Genomic DNA, 25,314 nt, shown 5'->3' with positions numbered 1-25,314 from the left:
TTGAAGCACCACTCCTCATGTGTTCATGTGAGTTAGGCCTCCACCACTTTCTATCTTTTGAACCAACCCACAATTACAGTTCATAGGCTGAGCCCCTCTATTAAATTACAAACTCAAAATTAAGGGAATCTTAGGTCACAGCTGTGTTAATTTGTACTTATGTGGGCATTACCATAGAGTAGATTAGAACTTGGGTTTGTTTTCTCTACTTACAATCTTATCAAATCCAAATTATATCATATGGTCAGTGATGGCAACATTTTAATGAGTACATCATGGCGACATACCAATATATCAATCACACATGGTCTGGTCCTATTCGTCCCTTTCAGACTAGTCAGTGGTCACAACATGTTCAATTTTGCAATGGACATTTTGTATGGACATAGAGAGATGTGGCAAATGGAGCATAATCAGCGTAGACACCTACCCAGTCTCTTGTCGCTTTTCTCATCACTTCACTCTGACTCCCATGGCCTGATGGCCTTATCCCAATAATAATTGAAGTGACTTCCCCCAAATTACCAAACTACCCCCACATCCCCCCAACCCCTCATGTGAGTTTTGGATTCTTCCCCTTCATAAACAAAAACCGTCTCAGGACGCCGCGTTTCACTTGACTTCCCTATTTTCATGTTAATCTCATTCTTTTGTTTTCATTTATTTATTTATTTTTCTTTATAAGGTACAAAATCATTGCGGTAGGTGGGCAACACCTGTGGGTCCCTCCGACGTCCCGGATTCTGCCACGTCGTCATCGTTGTCGAGAGTCGAGACATTTCATTGTATCATCACTCTTCCGGTGGACCCGCCCCGCCCCCACCAATGGATATGCGCCGGATGCTTCTCTTCTGTATTTTGGATTCGGTTATGAAAAATTTGCATTTGCCTCCCCAGGAGCTTGGGAGAGTTTGGAAATCCGCCCCCGCACGCGGACAAGGGGAGTGCGAAATCAAATGACTTGTGATGTGGGGATTTGAATTGGGGCTTTTGGTAATAATGGAAAGTATAGGGAAGGAAAGCGCGAATACGTAAAAAGAATAAAATAAAATTTCAGAATATTCGAGTATATCCAGATAATTTTAGTAGATGAAATTATTGAAGCCATCTGACGTGGATCCTTGCTGTCTGGTCCACCACTCCTGACCCACCACAGCCTTACAAATGTCTTGATGCACTTCACCCAACTACTATCAGCCACGTCGGAAGAGAAATCTGGGCCCGACCATCCGCGGCGGCTCGTTCGTCCACGTTGGCAGGCATGGCCCCACCCCGTGGTCAAAATCTTTTCACTATAAAATCCTTGTCTTCAAGATCTAAACCCAATCCACACCTTTTGAGAACACGTGAGCTTAATCACACCTTCACAGAAAGGAGCCCATGGCCAGAGCGACGGCGAGAATTCCGGCCATTCACCGGAACTTTTTGTCTGCTAATCTTGAGCTTGGGTTTACCGCCGGACAAGCTGCGAGTTTGTCTGACATGGCGTTCGGGTTTCTTGAGGACGGCGAAGGGTGGCCGGAGAGCTTTAGCAGTACTGGTGGGTGCAGTGAAAATGGAGCATTGGATGATGACGAAGATGATGCTGATAAGGAGAAGAACTCTAGTAGTGTGGAAGAGAACAAGAATTTTTGGGAGTCCCAGCACCAGATTTTACATGTAAATTTTTTACTCTCTAAATATTAATTGTGATGACTTTAATATTTTGTCTCTTTCTTTTCTGAGGATTTTCTATTTAACCAAACAGTGCCCTTTACATGGTCGAACATTCCGGTCACCCTAAATAATGAATGAATTTATGTGCATGAATTTTGCAGACAACCTTATGCAGAACTAGCTCTCTAGAATCAGGGATTCGGAATGCCACCAAGGAGGCATTGAAGGAAATACAAATGGATGACAACGTCTGCGTCTGCCTGAGACCAGTTGTTGGTGGTTGCCGGAGTTGTCTGTTGAGAGAAGTCTCCGACCGTCTTCGAAATGCTGGCTACAACTGTGCTATCTGCAAGTCAAAATGGAGGAGCTCACCAAATATCCCATCAGGTATGCATGGAAGATGTGATTAATCTCCATAAAAAATAAGATTATGTTTGGTGTCAAGGCTAAGAATTAAAGCTTCAAAATCGATTATTTCTGCAGGTGAACACACCTTCTTGGATGTGGTCCACAACTCAAGCGCCAAGAAAGGAGAGGTGAGGGTGATAATTGAGCTGAATTTTCGAGCTGAATTCGAGATGGCAAGAGCCAGTGAAGAATACAACCGACTAATCCGCAGACTCCCTGAAGTATTCGTGGGAAAGGTAGAAAGATTACACACCCTAGTTAAGATCTTGTGTATGGCTGCCAAAAAGTGCATGAAAGAGAAGAAAATGCACATGGGTCCATGGAGGAAACACAGGTACATGCAAGCCAAATGGCTTAGCACATGCGTAAGGAGTACATCAACATCCAGCTTGCTGTCCGGGGACTCCGGCCGGTTGCCAAAGCCAAAGGCTTCTATGTTGACTGTAGATTTGATGGAGAAGTTGCCTAATATGCATTGTACTGCTGTCGAGGTCGTGTGATTCTGTCCTGCCTGTAATCCTTGAGTGTGAACTTGGTAGAGTGTACATAGAGGGATCTTCAATAATGGGGAAATATGTATCTTCCTTCTTGCTAAATTGCATGCGAATGCTTAGAGAAAATAGAGGGACTGAAGTCTAGTTTCAAAATTTTATACAGTTATAGACATGATTGCCGTGTAATACTCTTATAAGAAGGAATGAATCTCAAGACTGTGACTTGGATCAAACTTCTTCATGACTCTGATTATAGAACATAAACCGAATTCCCATTGTTCTTTAGCCCAAAGCCTTATGTCCTGTTGGCTCCTGAGGCAAAATGTTAACTATTTGTATAAGTCATTAAATATTAGAATACGATAAGAATAGTTGTCAGCAGCACCTTATCTTAACCTTGACTGGCATTGTTAGTCATGTGTTAAAATTGTTGTCTTCCTAATAAAAACATGTGAAATTTTCAAATGCATGTTACAGGATTTTCCGGGAAAAGAAATGTTCTAAAAACATAATCCAACTGATCGATATTGATCATGTGATTGGCATAAGGTTAACAATGGAATCAAAACGTGGCAAGCTACCCAAATCTACAAATGGGCTTAGTTTTTTTGTGGACGGATTAGCTTTTCTAGGAAATTTCAAATCTTCTAAGCAAAGCTTTGAGATTGTGTGCACAACTTAGAGTAGCTTGCTTCTTTAGAAAGAGGTAAAGACCTGAGAAAGTAGAGAATGATGGGGATAAAATTCAGAAAGGAAAACACAATGCTGGGGTGCTTGGGTATACAGGCAGGAAACCAGAAAGCAAAGTGGCTGTATGAATCAAATGGTGGGGAAATGCTTTTTGCCAAAGCTTCAATTTCTGCAACAAAAAGGGGGAAAGGAGCATACTTTCAAAGAACAATGGGGGAATGTTTTAATGGGAATGGATTGAAAAGATACAGCCATATAGGTTCCATTTGGTTGCTGAGAAAATGTAGGAAAAGAAAATAAATGGGAATTCTAAATCAAAATTGTTGAGGCCTCACGTCCCTATGATTCACGTAATTGCCAAATGGACGCACGCTCTCAATCAAGATTGAGTTCTGGTTCAGTCATCCCTGCAAAAGGTGTCCGGACACACCCTCCGATGGTTTTGTCAACCATGGATAGAGAGATTAATCAATTGGCCTTTTACTAGGAAAAACAAGCTTACCTTCCTCCTTGTGTGAAGGTCCTTATATATAGTATCAGAAGCTCTGTCTCCCTCTTTAATGGTAGGAAAACTTTTTGGCTTGTCATGATGTCTCTAGGCGGTGGCAAGACCATCATCACCCTACGGGCGGCTGACAGAGATCGTGAGAGGTGTCGTGGCTGTCAGAGATCGTGGGAAGTGACTTGCCATCATTCCTGTCCTTTCGCTCTGCAGGCGGCGAAACGTGGGCCGTGACAGGCTGTCGGAATGACGTAGTAAGACTTGCTTACTTTAGTCAACGATCCGGACAAACATATCCGAATAGGATATGTCGGTCGTTCGGATGTGATATGACGGTCGTCCGGATGTGATGTTTGCGAGTGTCGTGTGCCTCTCCTTGAGGGAGTCCGAATAGGGGAGACGCGCCACGTGTCCTCTTGGGAAGATCCGGATGGAGCTGATCCGGATAAAAATGCGTGTCACGTGTCATCAAGGGGAGGGGTCCCTATAAAAACGTGGGAAAAATAAAATTAAAAGGGAACTAGCTCTTCGTACGACATCGTGTAATTTTCTCCGTTTTCTTTTTCTCTGCTTTGCAAACGACACCGTTTGATACTCTCCGTTTTGTCTCAAAAAATGAATATAATGAATGTTTTTATTTTCCTGAAATTGAAAATTTTCAGAATTTATTATTGAGAAAAAATAAATGCCTTTTAAGTTTTGAGAATGAGAAAAAAAAAAAAAAGTGAGAAAAAAAAAATGGGGAAACGTAAAACCCCAGAGCGCTGACCACCGTGTCACTAAACCCTAGAGCACTACTGACCTCTCTCGCTGGAGTAAGTGGCAAAACTATGGCCAACAGACGATGCCTTCGAACCCTGACCCTAACCCTAACTCGCCATGACTCAGCCGTCTTCTCCTCAACCCCATTCCTCCAACCACCACCACCATCGTCATCCCTCAAAACCGTAAACCACCAGCACCTCCACACCCTTCCCCTCCCCTCAAAACCTTCTCACATTCTCCGCATCCCACAACCCACTTGGCCCCCACATCCTCGCCACTTCTCCTCCCACTCCGGAGACGACGAAGACGAAGACGAAGACGAAGACGAGGAGGAGGACGATGATGAAGAAATGGGCGAGAGCAGTGATAGTGAAAAGGTTTCGGCGTCGAATCGTGTGTATTCGGCGGAGGATAAAGAACGCGAGTCGGCCGCTATTGGGTATAAAGTGGTGGGGCCTCTCCAGCCTTCTGATCGGGTTTTTAAACCCTACGAGCCGGTCTTCGCTGTTGTGCAGGTTCGATTTCGATTTTGGATTGATTATTTCGAAAATTGCGAATTGGCACTGTGATGCTGTGATCGGTTGTGATAAATGTGAATTTGTATGTGTAGATTGGTTCGCACCAGTTCAAGGTGAGCAACGGAGATTGCATTTATACGGAGAGGTTGAAATTCTGCGAGGTCAATGACAGGGTATGTTGTGCATGAATTTGCTTACAAAGAATTATAGCCGCTAATTCTGTAGAGAATGCATAATTTCTGTTGAAAAATCTACTAAGATCTCCCTTCTAATTTCACCTGTATTCCCTATTGATGCACTTTTAAAATAAGATTTAATTCATGGTTGTAGTATCAAACTGAGGTTGTTTGCTAAATGCAAAATGTGACATTCCGTGATTGATTACAGCATCCTTGTCTTAGCTCCGCAGAAGAAAGGTGGATGTGCATCTAAGCATTTGTATTTGACTTGAATAATTGTCACGTTTTAGTGCTCCTTTTAGAACTTATAATATCAATATTCTCTGTTCATAGTATCAGCCCTGAGACTAATTGTTCCAATTGGGGATGTAACATTATGGAAATATATTTGAAGGCTTATATTATCATGTGCCATGTTGAACATTATAATTTATTCATATTGACTACCATTTTGAGGACCAATATCAAGGCTTAGTCATTTTGTTCTGTGGCCTCTGTATTATATACTAGTTTTTGTGTATTTGCGCCTTTTTGCTTATTGGTTGCTTTGTATACATCGTGTATACTTTTTATTTTTTTAATACAATTGCTTTTACCTATCAAAAAAAAAAAGTACTGGTATTAATGCTTCAACACCTTGTACTTTCGTGGTCGTATAGTTTCTGAAGAATCTTTCTGGGTCAGTTTGCAATTTTGAGAAGCATGCTGCTTGAAGAAAAGCTATATTTCTCAAAGGAGGTAGAATTACCGTCTCCAAGAATGCTCTTGGAAGCTTGCATTTCCCATTTAGATGCATAAATTTGTTTAGAGAGTTCAACTTGATTTGTATTATTGAGTGGTTAAGTTTTAATATACTTCTTGTTTTTTTTTCCTTTAAGATTTATTAGTACTCTGCAGAAGTGTAATTTCTTTCTTTCTACTTGCTCCTGCATATTCTTATTTTTCCTTTTTCTCAAAGGCTCTGGATGTGTTTCTAGGTGCTAAACCATTTTTTTTTAATGGGCTATTAATTTCATTAAAATGCTGCCAAAAGAGGCATGCCCCCATTTACATCCAATGTATGCAAAACTTGTACAAGGCAACAGCCTGCTAGTTTGAAAAGAGAGTAAAACAAAGGAAGACAACTCCTAAAAATTAATAAAAAAGAAATGCACATGGAAAAAATGACCACAGGACAATATATTTTAATTAAGTACCAGGACAACATGGTAATTTGTAAAGGACCTACAAATGGTAGATTCACAATTGAAATGACAACCATAATCATCAAGTATGGGGTTCCTTCATTTCTTGGCTTCTTCCAAGAGTAGCAATTTGTATGTGGGCAGTAGTATGGCAAAAAATTCTTACTACTTTCCTGCTTGTTAGGATGGTGTGATACTGCTCACCTAGTGTTGTGTGCTCAAGGGAAAGGGGCAAGCTATATGTGTGTCTTCGGACTTGCCTTATGCTGCACATCTCCTTGTTTGTAACCACTTTTGTCATTCTTATATTCTTGCTCATTATGGCTTCCAGTTTAATAGATTTTTAATTAATGTCTTCCACTGGCTTACCTAAGTAGATACAACAAAAGCAATTTGGCAGCTAAGATGCCATTGATGTGGTTATAAGTTTACTTTGAGTTTTTGCTGCCATGATTGTTTACAATTTGATGATAGCCTATTTATTTTATGTTTAATTAATTAATTTAAGCTTCATTTGATGCTAACATGACTGGTGTCAATTGCAGTTGATCTTGAACAGGGTTCTCCTGATTGGCTCAACTAGTCAGACCATTGTTGGTAGGCCGACATTACCAGATGTGGCTGTTCATGCAGTTGTTGAGGAACATGTAAGTTCTTCACTTTTTTTTTTCTTGCTAACCACAACCAGTTTCTTAACAGGGTCTTAGAGGTTCTAATTGGTAAAAACTCAATATCCGTCTTATGATTTAAACTATAAAAAGTTGATTCTTTTTATGTTCTTAAATTTGAATTGATTTCAGGGGTAAAAAGGAATTAGAAAACAGGGCAAATTTAATTTCTTCCCTTTTATGAACATTATATTATTTTAGGCAATTTTTTTTTTTGATAGATAAAGGAAATTCATTAAAAGCCAAAAAGGCTAAAGAGAGTATACACGAAGTATACCAAGATACAAAGGATCAAAAAACAAAAGGTTCTGACCCTTACTTGGTGGCTAACCAGTTTACAAAATCAAACAACGATAAAGTATGATCCTCAATATACACCCTAGCCCAATTCACAAAAGTGTACAAAAAAATGGATTTGATATCTTGGTCGTTTCTTTCCACATCATCGAAGACCCTTCTATTCCTTTCTTTCCAAATAGTCCACATTAGGCAAAGGGGGGCAGTTTTCCATGCTTTCTCCCTTTTCTTGCCCACAAAAGATCCATACCATCCCAGGAGATTCCTTTTCACAGAGGAGTGCATCACCCATTGCACCCCAAAAAGGGAGAAGGTTAGATACCATAACATTTTGGCCTTCTCACAAAACAGGAGAAGGTGATCAGTAGATTCCTCCTCATTTTTACACAAGAAGCACCTATTGGGGATGTTCCAACCAAATCTCTTTAAGCGATCAATGGTGAGTAGTCTGTTCCAAGCCGCCTCCCAACCAAAGAAACTAGCCCTGGTTGGAGCCCAAGACGTCCAGATAGTACTAGCTGGGCATATTATTTTAGGCAATGTTACACCAAGTATTTAATAGGGAAATCATTAATAAAAATGATACTACCTCCTGTATGCTTTGGGATGCCTTTTGGGTGCCCCTTTCTTTTTATATATACACTCCTGATTTTACCTATAAAAAAAATAATAAAAATGATACCAGACTTTCTTTGTGGGGGAAAATGTTGACAATAAACTCATTATAACATTTAGCCTAAAATAAAAATGTTGGATGGGCGAGTGGAAAGATTCGGAATAGTGAAGCCCAAAACAAACACATTTTGGGGAAATCTAGAAATATCTCCAAAAAGTTATAGATTGAAGAAAAGCTTATTGAGATGGTTGGACATTTCTAAAATATGAGTGAACACACCTACAGACGGTGTTGATGTGAGTCAAACATTTTATAATTGGGCAGGAAAAAGGCTAATAAGAACATGTATGAAGTAAGGACAATTTTTATTTTTTACTTTTTTTTTTAATAAAATGAAACAATAACCATGCTTATCTATTTGGAAAAAGAAAAAAGGGAAGCTATGGCATCCATTAATCTGGAAAATAGGATTATTATGCTAATCCAATGGAACAGGAGTGAGGAAGTTCAGAGTTTGTGCTGGAACATATTTACTCCAACTTGCAAATTAGGAGGAGAAGATTCATATATATATATATATAGGCAATAAAAGAAAATAAAACTAATTACGCCCAAAAGAAGATGCACCACAGTTGTGCCAAGTGGCTATCAAAGGAAAGGGAAAAAGAAAAAATGTTGTCTCCTTACTTGAAACTCAACCAATCTATAAAGCCTATTATGGACATCGAGTGGTCCTCTATGTACACTTTGATTCCAAAAAAAAAAAACAAAAGACATAATATGAGATTTAATTGTTGGATTCAAATGTTTGATGTCGTTGAAGGACCTTCTATGTCCAAAGAATCACAAGGGAGCAACCTTCCAAACTTTCCTCTAATTCTTCCCCACAAATGAGTCATGCCCACTCAGATTCCCTCTAACTGCACAGTTTGTCAATCATACCATGTAAATAGAGAATAAACCAGACGCTGCAACATGCTTACTTTGGAATGGTGGAGTAAATGATCAATTGAATCATCATTATCTTTGCATATGTAACATCTATTTGGCAAAATCCATCATCTCCACTTAAGCTGATCTAGCATTAGAATCCCTCCCCATGTCATGCCCCATTCAAAGAACCTTACCTTTGCAAGGAAAGACTCTTTTTCTTGCTTGGCTACAGAAGCATAGAGAGATATAACAAAGAACTTACCTAACTTAGTTTCCTTCCAACTCATCCTATCTTCATTGCTTCTAATTGAAATCATGTGCAATTTTCATAAAAACATATCCACTCCCTCAAGTTCTCAATCATTGAACATATTGAAAAGCAAGGACTCCATTGAACCCCTTTCTCCAACCTATCCCCACACCTTTGCTACCTGATCATCTTTGACAATTGTTATAGTGAAGAAAATGAGGACATGTCTTTGCATCATCTATCTTTCCAATAATTCTATCATTTCCAACTATAAAATTAGCTTTCCTTCTAATAGCCTTCCACCTCTTTCTAATTGTCTTCTAGGCCCGCACCCCATAGCCATCCTGCACATCCATCGAACACCATCCCCCTTTATTTTCTCCAAACTTTCCTATTATGACCCATTTCTATAGGGAATCTCTCTCAATTATGAATCTCCAACTCCTCTTGCCAAGTAAGGCCTAGTTAAAAGTGGATGGACTACCAAAAGCAGCCAATAGACCAATTTACCAAGTAAGACCTTTTCTCAAGTGCTCCACTACCCTATATGAAGTCCCTTTAAATTTTATCTAGCCTTCACAAAATGAGGAATAGACATGAAATAGTTGGAAGACTTGATAATGTATTTTTAATCAAAGTAAGTCTTCCCTCCTTTAGACGGATATTGCCTCATCAACACTACCAAACTTCTTTGAAATCTCTGCTATTTTGTATTGTATATTTTGATAAGTATGTATCTATTCAAAATATATACATACAATAGTCTTTTTGTATTCAGCTCAATCTTTACATTTTCTCTTTCACTCGTAGTATGGGGAAGAAGTGGACTCTAGAGGTAATATTGATTCAATTGAATTGTTTGGGATTCAAAAGTAAAGGAAATCATTTTATCTACTAATTGGTGATTTGCGATATAACTAGGAAGACATTTCAAATACCAAACATACGCTACTGGCAACCGCATCCCACTCCCTCAATGATTTATGAGGAGCTCCCAAAGGAAGGCCCTAGCAGGTAGTGGGTAGCTTCTCCACCCTGCAACGCAACACTGAAGTTAATCCTTCCAAATTATCTACTTCCCAGATTGGTATAGGTTACTTTCCTGTAGAGGAGGAGGAGATTCACATGTAACCTCAAAAACTCTAATACATTCACATGTAGAAGTTTGGTTAGACTCATATAAGCTAAATCATGGTTATATTTCCCTAGGTGCTACCTTATAAGAAACCTAGTATTTCTTTTTTTGTTTTTTTAAGTTCTTACTTTGTGAGAATGAATTTGAGTGTTGGACAGCATTTATGGCTTCTCTTTGTATGCCCTGTAAATGGTATTCCGTGAGGGCCTTTTCTCTAACAAGTAACCCCAAAGGGGCCTCTAATTGCAGCTCCATTAGATGTAAAAGTGTTGTTGTCCTTGTGAAGAAGTTATTCCATGTCAGCATGGTCCTTTTATTTCCACAGTAGGATATATCACAAGAATGGAGACTGATGGACTTAGTTGTGATGTAGATGCTATTTTCCTCTACATGTTAGACCTATCAATAAAGAAGAAAAAAGTCATCCTCTATACATTAGTTATCTTTTCTATTTTCTCTTTTCAATGACACTTTTATAGGCTCTGTAATCCATTGCATCAATTTATGGTGGTGTTTCCCATTTTAAAGTTGATTTATCTTTTTCCTGTTCTCCTTTCTTTGCAGGCATTGGATGCAAAGGTAATCATATTTAAGAAAAAAAGAAGAAAAAATTACCGTAGAACCAAAGGACACCGTCAGGTATGTTATAAATCATCTAGACAAATTTACTATGCTACATATAAGTTGTTTGGTTGATTGTTTCTAACTTCTTGTTATCATTTTTTAGGAATTGACCAGATTGAGAATAACTGATATTCAAGGAATTGAGAAACCAGAAATTCCAGAGGTCGGGAAGTCTGAAAAGGCTGCTCTTAAGAAGCCACAAAAGGTTGCAGTTGCAGCTTAGTGGGGGATTTTCCTCATGGTTACATATGATCAATAATGGCTTTTCATGCTTATATACCTTTCAAGTTATGACTTTAAGGTGTTATATAAGTGAGAATGATCTCATTTTTAACTTGGTTAATGTACATTTTGAATGTCATATCTGGCATTATGTCATCCAACCATTCTAGTGTTGTAGGATTGATATATTGGATCATTTGAATTTGTATTTATTAGTTTTAACTTGTGACACCTTTAAGTAACATCATTCTTTTGTTCCTAGTGAGAAGATTTCCAGATTTTGAAATATAACCTCCCTTTGCTTCTTTTTGTTGTTCCAACGTTTACCGAATTTTGATTCTGATTATGTATATGGTTGCAACTACATGCAAGATACTTTGGAAATGGTATACTATGCATGGAATCTTCTTGGATATAAAGCTAGTGAGCTTAATGTCACACTTAGGTTTTAAGAATTAAGAAGCACTCATGTGGCAATTAGACAACGCAGAGTTTGTGGTAGCATAGTTCTGAAAGGTGTGCTTAAAGTGCCCATATGATCAAGGCACAAGCCACTTTTAGTTATAGCTGATAGTCTACCAGAAACTACACCTGAAGACCATTCAAGAAGTCGTGTCTGATGCTGAAAGAAAGTTACAAAATGGCTTCTCTACTGTTAGTTAAAGATGGTTCAGCAGTTATACAATTAGGTGATCAGTTAAAGCACAGCTGCAGGTTAGTTCACTGTATATAAAGCCTAATGGTGTTCAGCCAAAGATGTGTGTGGAGAATATATGAAAAACAAAGAAATAAAAAGGCTTCAACATTTTCATTCAATATCTCCTTGCTTGCCAAGGTGTGCATCTTGTTGAAGAGGTGCACATGGTTTATTTTATTTTTCCTTTTCAGAACATTTTTATTCTTGATTTTTTAATTGTATATTAAAATTTATATAATTTCATATTTTTTGTTGAATATTTCTTTTAAATGTTTGAAATTTTAATTTTTTTTTTATTGATTTGATTAAATTTTAGATGATATTTTATAAAATTGTTATATATCATAAATAGCATTCATTTCTCTCAAGCGTGCGTCTTATGCTGCGCCTAAGCCATAGGAGACTTGTGCACATTAGATGCACTTTGCGCCTTTTAAAACGTTGTATTTTAGTTAGCTTGCACTAGTGTGGTAGTTAGACAACTTAGGGCATTCTACAGCCTTGTCACGGTCCAATACTAGATATGCCAAGCAAAGCTAGAGAAATTGAAAGCTAGAAAGGATCAAAGAAAGTTTCTCCATGCAAATTGAAAGTTGGGAAAAATGAAGGAAATGCCTCTTGAGTTTGCAACAAGGAAGCTTTAATCACATGGGAGAGTTTGAAAAAATTGAAACTTTATTGCACTTAAAATGCTTTGTTGGGGCTTCATGCCATCAAGATTGATGTCAGGGTTTTAATGATCTAGAATCTCACATTTCAAGAGACTCTTTAGAGCCTTCCTAAATCTATATATGAATATGGGAGAATAGAGGAATGTTTATATTACACATGGAATAATATAAATACCACTCTAGAGACTTTCACTTAACTCTCTAGATTACTCCGGAAGCATTTGGAATGTTCAGGATTGCTTCCACCTAATTCCAGCTTACTCTAGAAGCTTTTGGAATGTTTAAGAATGTCTTAGCATGAAGGGTCATAATCTTTTCGAGAGAATTACTCTAGCCACAATCTCTAGAATGTTTCACTCACTGAAGGGAGGGCTGCTTTTTGTGGGGTTATATTATACTTTGAATTGTTTCTCATGTACACTTTATTTTGGATTACCATAGAAGTTTTTGGAATTTTTAGATCATCTATAAAGAGCTTTAGCATGAGGGGTCGTAAGCTATTGAAGAGTATATAAAGTGCTTTGGCCGTACTCTCAAGAAGATGTGATATGGAACTTTGAAATGCTTTTAATTTCTGGTAGGGTCAAACTTTATGAGCAATGAACTTCAAGTTGCATGGTCTAGTGGATTTCTCATAAATGGAACTGACTGGTCCGTAAATGGCATTCAAGTACTTGGTAGAACATTGATCAAACGGGGTTGTTATAATCATATGGCTGTGTATCATAAATTCCTTGATCAAACCAGTTATCCTATTTGTGCAGCACAAGGTTCTTGGTATTCTACCTAGCCCATGTGTAGAGTGAATGGATATGGGACTCAAAGTTGGTTCATGTCCTGTGAATCTACAACTTTTATGCATCACATCTTTCTAAACACTGTTTGTTTCCTTGATAAGGTGTAAGACCAGTTGAGGAATACTTGAGCTTTGCAAACCTTCATAAGCCAAGTTTGAATAGAATTGTTTGAGATTTATTCAATCACCAAAGCTTGGACATTGTAGAAGTTTGCTTATTTTGATCCATTTCAGCACCTCAGTTGCTGGTAAGATGGAAATTTTCAAGCAGTCAAAGTGTTCTGTCTTTGAACTGTGATTGATGAGAGTCTCAAGCAGAAAATTTGGTTATAATTTTTGACTCTGAACATGATTATGCAAATCTAGAACAGTGAATGGTATGGATAGAGACAATGAAAAAGCACTCCCCATCTCCACAATCTCCAACTAACAATAGTGAGAGACTGTCCCATCCACTCTCCCCCTTTTGGATCATGAAAGAGTGGTGTGAATGCAGGAAGCAAACAGCAGCAGAGCGCATGTGTCTATTGGGTTGACCCAGAACTTGGATTAAGATGAATCTTTTCACTTTTGTCTCCTCTTCTTTATTTAGTTTATTTATTTTCCATGACCCCCATGCATGCCAGGCATGTTAAACCTTGGAACCCACTACAAAGTTGGTGCATGTTATTGCTATCAATGTTATGCATGTTTTAGTGTTTGTCATTTATCATCTATGTGTTTCTCTGTGTTGTGTGGCTTGTGAAATGAGAGAGAGAGAGAGAGAGAGAGAGAGAGAACAGTTGGAAATACCAAATAAAATTTGGAAAATATGGGGAGGGTGAGTGGAGATAATGATGTCCAACAGACAGCTGGAGCTTGTCCACAGCAAATTTGGTGACTTAGGGCCACCCCTAATGAATTTCCTTTCCTCATTGAAAGTCTTATATTCCTCCATGTGGTTTGTGGGATTTGTTAGTGGCCTCACTTTCCTGCCACCTCTTCCCTTGTTACTTAAACTATACCCCAAAACTTTTCTATATGCTCCCTTGAGTGCTCCACTTATGTTTTAAATATTTTTATGCTAATGGAATTCATAGTCACAATAGTCCCTCCACTTAACCACGACTCAACCTTCCCCAATCAATCTCCATTAACTCCCTATATTTAATTACTTCTTTAATCTCTCTTTCAATACATGTAGATTCATACTAAGACTGTTACACATTATTGATATTCCTTTTTTCTTTTTCCTAGATGTTGATTCTTCTCTTAAGTAAAGTATTAGAGAGAACTTATAGGGTTGTATTAGGGTAGAATGGAATAGTTAACCCTTTTCACTTTTATAATTTTGTTCTCATTATCATTACTATAATGGGTATGAAATGCCATGGTCTAAGTTGGTGGCCTTCATTGCACCTTCCCCTGAATTTTCTTTTCCCAGTGGAAGAGGGTTAGAAGTCATATTGGACGGCAGCAAATAATTAACATAAAGGTGTAGGAAGATTTAGAATTGCAAGCCCCATGAGAAGCTCTACACCAAAGGGATGAGACAAAACCATGAGTGACAACCCATATAGTAGAATAAAGATAAGCTGGCCCTCATCCTCAATTTGGAAATAATCTACAAAATGCCTTTCAACTTAGATACCAACTTCAATGCCAAAACCCATTCTGTAGAATGCTGCATTTCATGCTTCCATGATTCAAACTAGTACTGTAACAAGAAAGGGGAAGTATCTGTGATTCATCTTCATATCTTCAATCTTTATAGTCCATTCCCCTGTAGTAATGTTTGATCATCATCATTATCATTGTGATCTTGTTTTAGGGTTTCTTTCCTTTTGAAAGAAAGTACGCATAGTTTCTAAATTTGAGGATCTATTCCAAGGACCATAACATCTTGTTAGTGGCATATATAATTTAAATATTTATTGGACAGCCTTTTCCCGTATCATGTAAAGTCAATAATGCCCAATATGCTTCTCCTACTCAAATATATTCTTTTTTTTTTCTTTCTATTATATTTATGTTGGATTCCTAATGCATAACTACCTGTCCAACAGAAAATGAACATTAAAGGAACAAAAAGGGTATGAAATATTCTCGCATATTCCCATTCTGAATGACTTCCAAATCTAATTTGAAGTACACATGACACCACCCCCATCAAAACTCACCCAGCAATCAACAAAGCAAATCAAGTCCCTTTTCCTCAGCTCCAAAGTTTATAGAAAAAAGTGAATGAAAATCGTTGGCTGCATGAAGTCATGAACAAGGGGAGTCTTCCATTTTGATCTGATCACATCACAAGTTGACTTTCATTGGATTACTTTGTTTGGCCCAGTACCCAGCAATTGGTCAAGCAATGGGCATTTTAAACAGTCTTTATCCAATAGTAGGATAGGCCATACAGCTTTTACAATGGTGACCCATGAAAAGAAAGGATTAAAGGGGGAAAAAATCTCTTTCATGGGTGGTCACAATGAGCATAATTTGAAGGGCACTTTTGTGCCCATCTTGCAAAGGACCAAATTATTGTGATTCCATAAGTTGAATCAAGAAAGACACTAATTTCCCCACTATGTAGATGCCCATCTCTCTATGTGCTATGGTGGAGGAAGGAATTATTCTGAATCCACCTTCATCGGTTAAGCTACCTTTAAGAATCATCCCCTTTTTCCCCTTCCCTTGCTCCTCCCACATCTGACCAATACCCTTATTCCTGACACCCACCTGCTTTAATCTGATTACAACTGCACCTATCCCTTCAGGTACCAACTCAATCTCATCATTCAATCTGATTGATGTTGTTTTGGGACGAGGATAGATGTTGTGACCTAAAAAGAAGGAATTGGGCATGTAAAGCTTGGGTTGCTAAATGATTGGAGCCTGTGAGCAGCCCATACATACATATAATATGGTGGAAAAACCCTTGCAGTTGCAGCTAGCTCATGGCCCCTCATGGGTTACATCACTAGGGGGTCACAGTAATGTGGGCCAAAATCCTCAGACACATTGATGGCAAAGTGCAACATCAATTTGACTGATCAAAAAGAGAGCCGAGTAAATTAAAAAATAACAATAATAAGGAAAAGAATAAGAATTTAAATTTTTTTTATATTGAAATGGGAGAGAAAGTTAGGGAAGGGTCATTTTCATTGAGGAAGGTTTTAGTTCAATGTTTGCCTTTCCAACTAGACAGTGTCTTAGTGCTCATAGATAAAGTCAATCTTTAAGTCACTGTACCTTAAGAAAGTAAGAAACAACCAAAACCATCCACACTTCCCATATATCGTCTTTGTGGGTGTTGGTTTATTTCCGGAGCTCTTCCCACAAATTCAATGCCCGTATGCTTAAAGACAAACACCATTACACTACATTATGGTACATGATTCATGCAGTTTGAACTCAAGGAATATCCTCAGTATAATCCATGGATTCCAAAATGGCACAAACATGGAGTTCATCATCACTGTTTTATATTATACTTTTGGTACTCTTAGATTAACAAATGTTAAATAAGATTAAACCACATTCAACTTTTGGTCACCTTGGATATACAAATACAAAAATTTATATTGAAATCCAAGTTTATTTTTTATTTTTTTACACTCAATTTCGGTTTTTTTTTAATATTAATTTACGATAAAATTTTGAACAAACAGGATTGATTTTTTTTACACTGAACTCATCTTTTTGAAAAACAAATTTTATATAGAATTTTATTTTTTTTTCTAAAAGAAATTTCATATGGAATTTAAATATTTATTGTTTATTAATAATATTTTTTTTAGACAAAAAAAAAGGGTGGGGTGGCGGGGGCGAGGAAAGAAGCCAAGGTCAGTAACCGTTAAGCGGTAGCGTAAGTTTCTTTTTGTTGATCCTGTTGGTATATGCTGCACGTATCCATTCAAATAGTTCTTTATATCCAATTGGATGTGAAAAAAGGCACCCAAAAGCTCCCATGTTTCATAGGTGATAAGCACGGAGTCTGCAATGGTTGAGAGGTCTGCTAATGGCGTGATAGGTGGGACTTGGGGAGGGACTTGGCCTCTCTGATCTCACTAATTTTCTCGGAAAATTCATATACCCAAAGAAAGCTGAGGAAACGGAGGCAAACGGTATATTGTTCTTGATCATCTCAGAGAGAGCTCAATGGGTTTCTGGGTATTCTGGGCCGCCGCCATTGCCTGCAATCATTTGGTACAATTCTTCACTCTGCAATTTCTGCTAGTCTAATTCTCTATTTTTTATTTCAAATGCTTGTGTTTATTTGTGGGCTTGAGGAATTTGAGTGCTATACTTCTGATTATATCATGGGATTGTTATTCATTGTTACTTAAGAAGTTGTGATGCTGTCCTATGAGATATTTCGATATCTTTACTTGAAAAAGTGTTTTGAATTATAACTCTGTCGAGTTCATGCAGATTTTGAATCTTTGCGCGCTACATGTTTGATTTATGGTTGTGTGTGTTTATTTGTTTTCAAGTTGTTGAAAGCAATGGAGCTTGAATTTAGGTTTGCATGTAAAGAAATCGTGAATTATTTGATGGGTGTTTGAATATCATTCTCTTTCACATATTTGGCATCAATTTCGTATTATCTCCTTCTCTATTTTTCATGGAATTGATTTACTTTTGCCAAGTTTGATTTGTTGGAATGAAATTTGAAAGATTTTTGGATCAAATTTTCTTACAAGGGACTGACCAATAAAAGGATGCATCAAAAAAGTGGAGCTGGAATTTAGGTTTGCATGTAAAGAAATCGTGAATTATTTGATGGGTATTGGAATTTGATTCTCTTCTGCATATTTGGCATCAATCTTGAATTTTCTCTTTCTCTACTCCGCATGGAATTGATTCACTTTTGCCAAGTCTAATTTGCTGGATTGAAATTTGAGAAGTTTTTGGATTGAATTTTCATAGAAGTGACTGGCAAATCAAAGGATACACCCAAAAACAAAGGAATGAAAAGAAAAAATGAGAGCTTATCTTAAAGTTGTGTAATGGGTTTAAAGAAATCCTGCTTCCATTTTGGGTCATTAACATGAAAATGATGTAATCATCCACGGAATTCTGAATGTTCAGAAACTTTCATTCATTGACTCTCTGTCTCCCTCTTTATTGTTATTATTATTATTTTCAAATTCACTCATTAGATGTTATTCTCATTAGTTGCTGCCTTACTGGGAAATGTAATATTGAAAATCAGAAGCCCTTCTTCATATATTTTGAAATTTAGAAGCAATTTAATTCTGAAAGCTGCATTATCAGATATTATTATGTTTTTATTTCTTTCTGTATTGAAAAAAATTAAGGAAATTGTTAACAGATGGTGCTGTTACAGGTTACATGGAAACACTAAACCAGTCGGAACAGTTATTTTGACTTCTCGCAAGTAGAGGTGATTGTTGGGATAGCTCTGTTTTGAGACATTATTCAATACATGGCTGAGTTTCTGCAAGTTGAACCACATGGTGTTTTCCTGATTGGATGTTTCCATTTGGTGGCTCAAATCTACATCGTTTGAATTTGGGCCTTTTGTTGTTTGATTGAACTCTTCATATGATTCAAATCTTCTTTGGCAGTGGACAAACCTAGCAGAAACTTTATCTTCTAGGGGCAAATCTCCTTTGGCAAACACCAATTTGTCCTGTGGATAGAGCAATATTTCTTCTTGGCAAATTGGCAATACATATTTCTATGTGAAGATTCAGCTCTTTTGGGCAAATCTCCTTTGGCAAAATTATGATTTTCCTTTATTTGGGTTATCTCCTTTAACAGTTGCATGCTGGAGAGTTCTACTTCTTTTGGAAAATTGTAATTCGTTATCAACTACTTGGAACTGCGTCCGGGCTGTAGGGCAAATCTCCTTTGGCAATTAGTTCTTTTGTCCTTTCACTGGGGAACATCAAATCTGACCTGTGCGGGAACTCTCATTTTGCAGTTGTCCATCTTTGGAACTTAATTCTGTTGGTTGGCAGTTCCTTCTAGTGGAAACTTCAGTCCATTTGTGGGCAAATCTCCTTTGGCAGTTGGAGTCCTTTGTTGACTCCAGTTATCTTTTCGGGGGCAAATCTCCTTTGGCATTAGATCTCCGGTTTCACTGGACAAATCGTACTGTTGGTGATACTGGATTGATCTCTGTAAACATTTTCATTATCTGGAAAAATACTTATATTAGAGAAAAATATTGTCATTTTATCTATTGGTATTAAGCACCATTCCAAGATCCTTATTACAGTACGTGTCAAGATAACAACAGGACCGGCACGCGTGTTGGATGTTCCAAATTGTTCAAGGAAGGAAAAATTAATGGTAACTCCTCCTATCCCTTCTTACTATTAATTTTCCTTTTGTGGAATTTATTATCATGTTAAGTGAAACAAAACTAGCTCAAACTTGCTTTGATGAAGCTTCTATGTGGTTGGTATTAGTGTTTATTGTTTAATCATGTTGATATCTCTTATTTAAACTGCCATTCTAATTAAAATTTTGAAAGGCTGCTTATATGAAGTATCTCTCTATTCATGTCCAGGTATACATGCTTTTCCCTTGGGCTATTCATTTCTAAGTAAAGATCTTCCTTGTGTGATATTTTGTGAAGAATACCTTGGATTTAAAGCAAAACTTTCAACCCAAATATAGTTCCAGCTTTTACTGTAACAAAGGTGAGAAATCTTGTCCTTTTGACTCCCAACTCTAAGCCTTCACCATAATTGGCTTATTTTCTTATCTTGCAATATTTTATTTGATATGAACTGAACTGAAGATATATTCTTTTAGGCATCTGAGAGATGGATATGCTCCTTAGTGATTCTGATTGGGAGAGTTTCAGTGAGAGTGGTAGCAGTGAGGATCAAGAGGACATTGACTCTATGTATGGTGGGAAGGCTCAGAGCATTTTGTCAAGCCTGGAGGAGACTATTGGGAAAATTGATGATTTCCTTTCATTTGAGAGGGGATTCATACATGGGGACATTGTGTGCTCTGTAGCAGATCCATCAGGACAGATGGGGAGAGTGGTGGACGTGGATATGCTTGTGGACTTGGAAAATGTTTATGGAAAAGTCATAAAAGATGTGAATTCCAAGAAACTTTTAAAGATCCGGTCCATTTCTATAGGAGACTATGTTGTTCTTGGACCATGGCTTGGAAGGGTAAGTAAAGTAGTCGACTCTGTTACCATCTTGTTTGATGATGGGGCAAAATGTGAGGTCACTGCAACTGATCACAAGAAGATCTTTCCCATATCTCCCGACTTACTGGAAGATCCACAATACCAATATTATCCAGGACAGAGAGTGCAGGTTAGGCTCTCTACTCTTTCCAAGTCAGCTAGATGGCTATGTGGTGCTTGGAAGGAAAATCGTACTGATGGAACTGTTTGTGCTGTGGAAGCAGGATTGGTGTCTGTTGATTGGCTTGCCTCTGCTCTGGTTGGTTCTGGTTTGAGTTTGCCTGCACCCCCTTGTTGGCAGGACTCAAAAAAACTAACTTTGTTGTCATGTTTTTCACATGCAAACTGGCAGCTTGGAGATTGGTGTATGCTTCCAGTTTCTGATCGTAAGGGTGTTATGGAGAAAAATTGCCTTAGTGTGTCTACTTGTGAGCACATTCTAGGGCATATGAAATTAGAAAGAGGATTTAAGAGAATGAACCTCAGTTTTGAACGAGAGAACATCTTTGTTATGGTGAAGATAAAGACCAAAGTTGATGTTCAGTGGCAGGATGGTAGCTGCTCAGTGGGATTAGATCCACAATCTTTATTTCCCATAAATATTGTTGATGCACATGAATTTTGGCCTGAACAGTTTGTGCTGGAAAAGGGCACTTGTGATGACCCAAATGTTTCTAGCAGCCAAAGATGGGGTGTTGTTGAAGTGGTGGATGCTAAAGAACGAATTGTGAAAGTAAAATGGAAAAATTTTGCCTTGAATGAAGGAAATGATTTGGAGGAAGGCCTCATGGAAGAAACTGTGAGTGCTTATGAACTGGTTGAACACCCAGATTACTCGTACTGTCTTGGTGATTTCGTGTTTAGGTTGGAAAGGAACCAGCTTGTTGATCAAGCTGATGGACAGAATTTCAATAATAATGCAATTGCAGAAATGGGTATGGGCAAAGAAATTCCCCTTAAAGGTGAGACTTGCAGTAAAGATCAGAATGAGTACTCTGATAAATATTATTCATCCCATATTGGCAATGTAGTGGGCTTCAAAGATGGTGGTGTCAAGGTGAAATGGGCTACTGGTCTTACAACCCAGGTATGAACTCTAGTCTCTCATTGTTCTATTTGAATATTACATGCCACTAGTTACATAAGTTGACTGGGGCTTTTGGATGAGTTTGAACTGGTAGTAGCCAAGTGTAATCCACATTATTTCTAGTGGTCTATACTACCATTTAGTTCTCTCACTTTTTATATTTCTGTGAAAATTGTTACTTTGGCGAAGAAAATGTGGGAAGGGTGGGTTAAAAGTGTGAAGTTTATTTTCATTCTACACCAAATTCCTGTTTTAAAAAAGGTAATAACTGCTGCTTTCCAAACTAGTTGAGATTGATATATCACGCTACCAACTTCTGCCACTTATGGAAGCCATCCTGTAATTGATTGTACATTCTGCTTTCACATAAAACTGAAGAGTGTTCATCATGGCATCTTGCTGAATGCATTGTTGGAATGACCTTGCCCCAGGTTGCTCCTAATGAAATCTTTCGAATAGATAAATTTGAAGGTTCATCTACAACTCCCGAAGAAAACATTGAGGAATTGAATCACGAGTTGATTGAGGACGACAATCAATCTTCGCCAGGGAAAGAAAAGGTAAATCCAAGTTTCTATCCAACTGCAAGTCCAAACTCTAGCTGATAATTTCCAAAATTCCATATCTCATATCTTCTCCAATATAACAGAACATAAAGCAATTATTGAACTGGGGTAAATTCCTCAAGGCAGGACCTGTTTTGAAATTCAGCGAGTGTTATATTATTTGTATTGTTGACATCTGGTTTGGTAAAAATTGAACAAATCCTTCAATGTCCAGGATGTGTCAGATCTCAATATTGTTGATAAAGATTGCACAAAGTACCCATGGCAGTCTACTTCCTCCCTCCTTCCTCGAGCGGTTATTGGCTTTTTCTTGAGCATTGCAGCAAGTCTATTTGGTTCACCTGATTCCGCATTACTGTCAGGCCAATTGTCATCCAGCCACTGTTCAGAAGATGAAAATGAATCTGGGACTCATCTGAAAGGAGTATTAAACTCTTGCAATCCTTGCACTGAGGAGCAACATATTGTAGTAGATGACTTACAGGCATCTGGAGAGACAAGTGTAAAGGAGGAAATCAAAGAGATTGGTGGAGATAAAGATCTTCCATTTTCATCAGGCAGCAAGAATCCAGAACAGTTTAGTCAGTTTGATATGGTTTGTGATTGTTCAGACCACCACTTTGTTGATAGTGCTGGCAAGGGATTGGCATTGTCTCAGGTCAGAAACACTCCTCATTTCTCTCTAAATTTATACCAGTTGAAGCATCCAGATAGTGAGATTAATTCTTTTTCTCCCTTAACAGGTTAAAATAGGTTGGTTGAAGAAGGTTCAGCAAGAATGGAGCATGCTTGAGAAAAATCTTCCTGGTTAGCACTTTATTCTATTGACTATAGTGGTTTAGTGCTATTTATGCTATGAAGCATTTTATATGAGGATATCATTTGAGTTCCTTGGACCTGTTAATTGGAGTAGTGAGTGATCTGCTCTGTTTTTAAACATAAATAGAAAAAATGAAGAGGGGTTTCTCGGAGCATAAATGGAGTTTATTATCATTGGGTTTGGAAAATGGTGGTAGAGTCCATTATTGCAAAGGGAAACAAATGTTGGGGATAAATGAACAATTGTTTATAAAAATTCCATGACAGTCAATTGTATTATGTTTTTTAGAGTTCAACAAATTTATGAACTCAGATTCATAAATTTGGTGATATTTTTTGTTGTGAGTTGTAGTAGAAGACCCTCATTTTTTAATGTGATATCATTTATTACTTGTCTGTGGAATAGTAGAAGGTGATCCAATTTATTTTCCTAAAACTAATGGTGTGACAGCTGACAGTGATAAAGAATACACTTGAGAAGTATTTTTCTTTCAATAGATCCTTATAATGTTCAATTGAATGTGAAATTGAAATGAGAGTATGAACTAATAGCAGTTAGAAAGGCTAATTCATGTGAAGAAGATTCTCACTACCCTGGTTCGCAGGCTGTTATTAATTAGACCTTTTGTAATTTTAACAGAAACAATCTATGTCCGCATCTATGAGGAAAGGATGGATCTCCTGCGGGCAGCCATTGTTGGCCCATCTGCAACTCCATATCATGATGGGCTTTTCTTTTTTGATATTTTCCTCCCTCCAGAGTATCCTCATGAACCACCTGTAAGTTATTTCATTTGGGTTTCCAGTTTGTGTATTGAAAGATGTATACGTGATGTGTTGCTGATTTGGAGAACCCATTTTGAGAGTGCAGGAAAATATTTTCCTTTCAAAATCCTTGTTCTTCTATGCAGTCGAGTATATTTCTAATTTTTCAGCAACCTTCTTTGAGATGGGGTCTTCCCCTTACTGAAAAACTTGCTCCCTTTTATTCAGTGTACCTGGATGCTCTTGCACACATCCATGCACAAGTTTATCTTGCATCTGATTAAATCTTACGCGGTTTTTCTGAACCTAAAATCTTATGCAGTTGGTGCACTACAATTCTGGTGGGCTGCGTGTCAACCCTAACTTGTATGAATCTGGAAAGGTGTGCCTCAGTCTCCTCAATACATGGACAGGCACAGGCACAGAAGTATGGAATCCAGGGAGCTCCACCATTCTCCAAGTTCTTCTGTCCCTCCAGGCCCTTGTGCTTAATGAAAAGCCTTACTTTAATGAGGCTGGATATGACAAGCAAATGGGAAGAGCTGAAGGAGAGAAAAACTCCATCAGCTACAATGAAAATGCATTCATCGGTACCTGCAGATCCATTTTGTACCTGCTACGCAATCCACCCAAGGTATAATTATCAAGTCTAGAATCTCTGTTGGCTTCCTTGACTGCATTAAGCTGATATCTGGAATTAAAGACCATCATATTAATGGCAAAATGTTTTAGTTATGGTAATGGCTTTAAGGGCAGTTGGTTAGCCCATGAGATGGGCCCATTTCATTTGTTTGACCCCACCATTTTGATAGAAAGATAATGTCATTGAAAACCCATGATTTTGTATTTTTTGGAAACATTTTAAAGGTGATTAGTTTCTGAACTGGTGCAGCATTTTGAGGCACTTGTGGAGGAGCACTTCAATCAATGCTCCCAACATTTTCTACTAGCTTGTAAGGCCTACATGGAAGGAGCTCCGGTGGGTTGTGCTTTTGAACAAAAGAAAACTGCAGAAGAAAGTCAAAAGGGAAGCTCTACAGGTTTCAAGATCATGCTTGCTAAGCTTTTCCCCAAGCTTGTGGAGGCCTTTTCTGCTAGAGGAATTGATTGCAGCCAATTTGTTGAGATGGAAAAGGGAATATGCTACAATTGGGGTAAGCAACCATAGCTATTCCCAATAAAAAAAAACATTTCTATCAATTGTATAAATTTATGATTTCAAAATTTGCTTGGTGATGGCCTTCTGTGCCCTTTGTGTTATGTGGTGTGGATGTGAATTTAAAAAGCAAAAAAAAAAAAAAAAGGAGAAGAAGTTAAGACTTGATAGCACTATGGTGCTGTAACTGTATTGTATGATGGGTTTGTGAACTCGTGAAAAAAAAAAAAAAAAAAGTGAGACAAGGCTTGATAGCAGAATGGTGCTGTAACTGTACTATATGATGGGTTGTGAAATTCTTGAATAAAATAACAGTACCTGGTGTGGTTTGTTTTTGTAGTTTGGTGATTTTGAGGCTGTTTTGATTCATTAATGATGCTTTCATATTAAAATTTAAACCAGTGTTTGGGTTAATTTGGTGAGTCCAAACCCTCACTTACGGCCTATGGTTAAG

The 25,314-nt window shown here is 37.8% G+C and overlaps 3 protein-coding genes across 4 annotated transcripts; all 3 read left to right on the top strand.

Moving 5' to 3' along the window:
* The first annotated feature begins 913 nt into the window (after positions 1-913).
* On the top strand, positions 914-2,791 carry LOC100261530 (uncharacterized). Its single transcript, XM_002263155.4, has 3 exons — positions 914-1,659; positions 1,818-2,043; positions 2,140-2,791. The coding sequence occupies exons 1-3, from the start codon at positions 1,381-1,383 to the stop codon at positions 2,562-2,564; spliced, it is 930 nt and encodes a 309-aa protein (XP_002263191.2). The 5' UTR covers positions 914-1,380; the 3' UTR covers positions 2,565-2,791.
* A 499-nt stretch (positions 2,792-3,290) lies between these two features.
* On the top strand, positions 3,291-11,446 carry LOC100245717 (large ribosomal subunit protein bL21m). Its single transcript, XM_059740061.1, has 5 exons — positions 3,291-5,030; positions 5,126-5,206; positions 6,942-7,043; positions 10,860-10,934; positions 11,023-11,446. The coding sequence occupies exons 1-5, from the start codon at positions 4,581-4,583 to the stop codon at positions 11,140-11,142; spliced, it is 828 nt and encodes a 275-aa protein (XP_059596044.1). The 5' UTR covers positions 3,291-4,580; the 3' UTR covers positions 11,143-11,446.
* A 5,705-nt stretch (positions 11,447-17,151) lies between these two features.
* On the top strand, positions 17,152-25,199 carry LOC100266813 (probable ubiquitin-conjugating enzyme E2 24). Of its 2 annotated transcripts, none has more exons than XM_002267454.5 (10): positions 17,152-17,490; positions 18,635-19,605; positions 19,826-19,958; positions 20,074-21,554; positions 21,986-22,114; positions 22,335-22,778; positions 22,864-22,927; positions 23,580-23,719; positions 24,027-24,338; positions 24,597-25,199. In XM_002267454.5, exons 4-10 carry the CDS (start codon positions 20,085-20,087, stop codon positions 24,870-24,872), a joined length of 2,835 nt encoding a protein of 944 aa, XP_002267490.3. In that variant the 5' UTR covers positions 17,152-17,490; positions 18,635-19,605; positions 19,826-19,958; positions 20,074-20,084; the 3' UTR covers positions 24,873-25,199. The 2 variants fall into 2 exon arrangements, with proteins under 2 accessions (XP_002267490.3, XP_059596048.1); XM_059740065.1 differs by having other exon boundaries at positions 17,205-17,490; positions 17,988-19,605.
* The last annotated feature ends 115 nt before the right edge of the window (positions 25,200-25,314 follow it).

This window comes from Vitis vinifera, chromosome 10 (genome assembly GCF_030704535.1).
Source record: "Vitis vinifera cultivar Pinot Noir 40024 chromosome 10, ASM3070453v1".
In the NCBI taxonomy this organism is placed as follows: Eukaryota; Viridiplantae; Streptophyta; class Magnoliopsida; order Vitales; family Vitaceae; genus Vitis; species Vitis vinifera.
Note: the sequence above shows the minus strand (reverse complement) of the source record. Positions and strands in the feature narration are given on the sequence as shown.

Coding starts and splice junctions, on each gene's coding strand:
- LOC100261530 (XM_002263155.4), top strand. CDS start 1,381: ATGGCCAGAGCGACGGCGAGAATTCCGGCCATTCACCGGAACTTTTTG. Junction 1,660..1,817: donor CCCAGCACCAGATTTTACAT/GTAAATTTTTTA, acceptor TGAATTTTGCAG/ACAACCTTATGCAGAACTAG. Junction 2,044..2,139: donor CTCACCAAATATCCCATCAG/GTATGCATGGAA, acceptor TTATTTCTGCAG/GTGAACACACCTTCTTGGAT.
- LOC100245717 (XM_059740061.1), top strand. CDS start 4,581: ATGGCCAACAGACGATGCCTTCGAACCCTGACCCTAACCCTAACTCGC. Junction 5,031..5,125: donor CGGTCTTCGCTGTTGTGCAG/GTTCGATTTCGA, acceptor TTGTATGTGTAG/ATTGGTTCGCACCAGTTCAA. Junction 7,044..10,859: donor ATGCAGTTGTTGAGGAACAT/GTAAGTTCTTCA, acceptor CTTTCTTTGCAG/GCATTGGATGCAAAGGTAAT.
- LOC100266813 (XM_002267454.5), top strand. CDS start 20,085: ATGGATATGCTCCTTAGTGATTCTGATTGGGAGAGTTTCAGTGAGAGT. Junction 22,779..22,863: donor AGGGATTGGCATTGTCTCAG/GTCAGAAACACT, acceptor CTCCCTTAACAG/GTTAAAATAGGTTGGTTGAA. Junction 24,339..24,596: donor TGCTACGCAATCCACCCAAG/GTATAATTATCA, acceptor GAACTGGTGCAG/CATTTTGAGGCACTTGTGGA.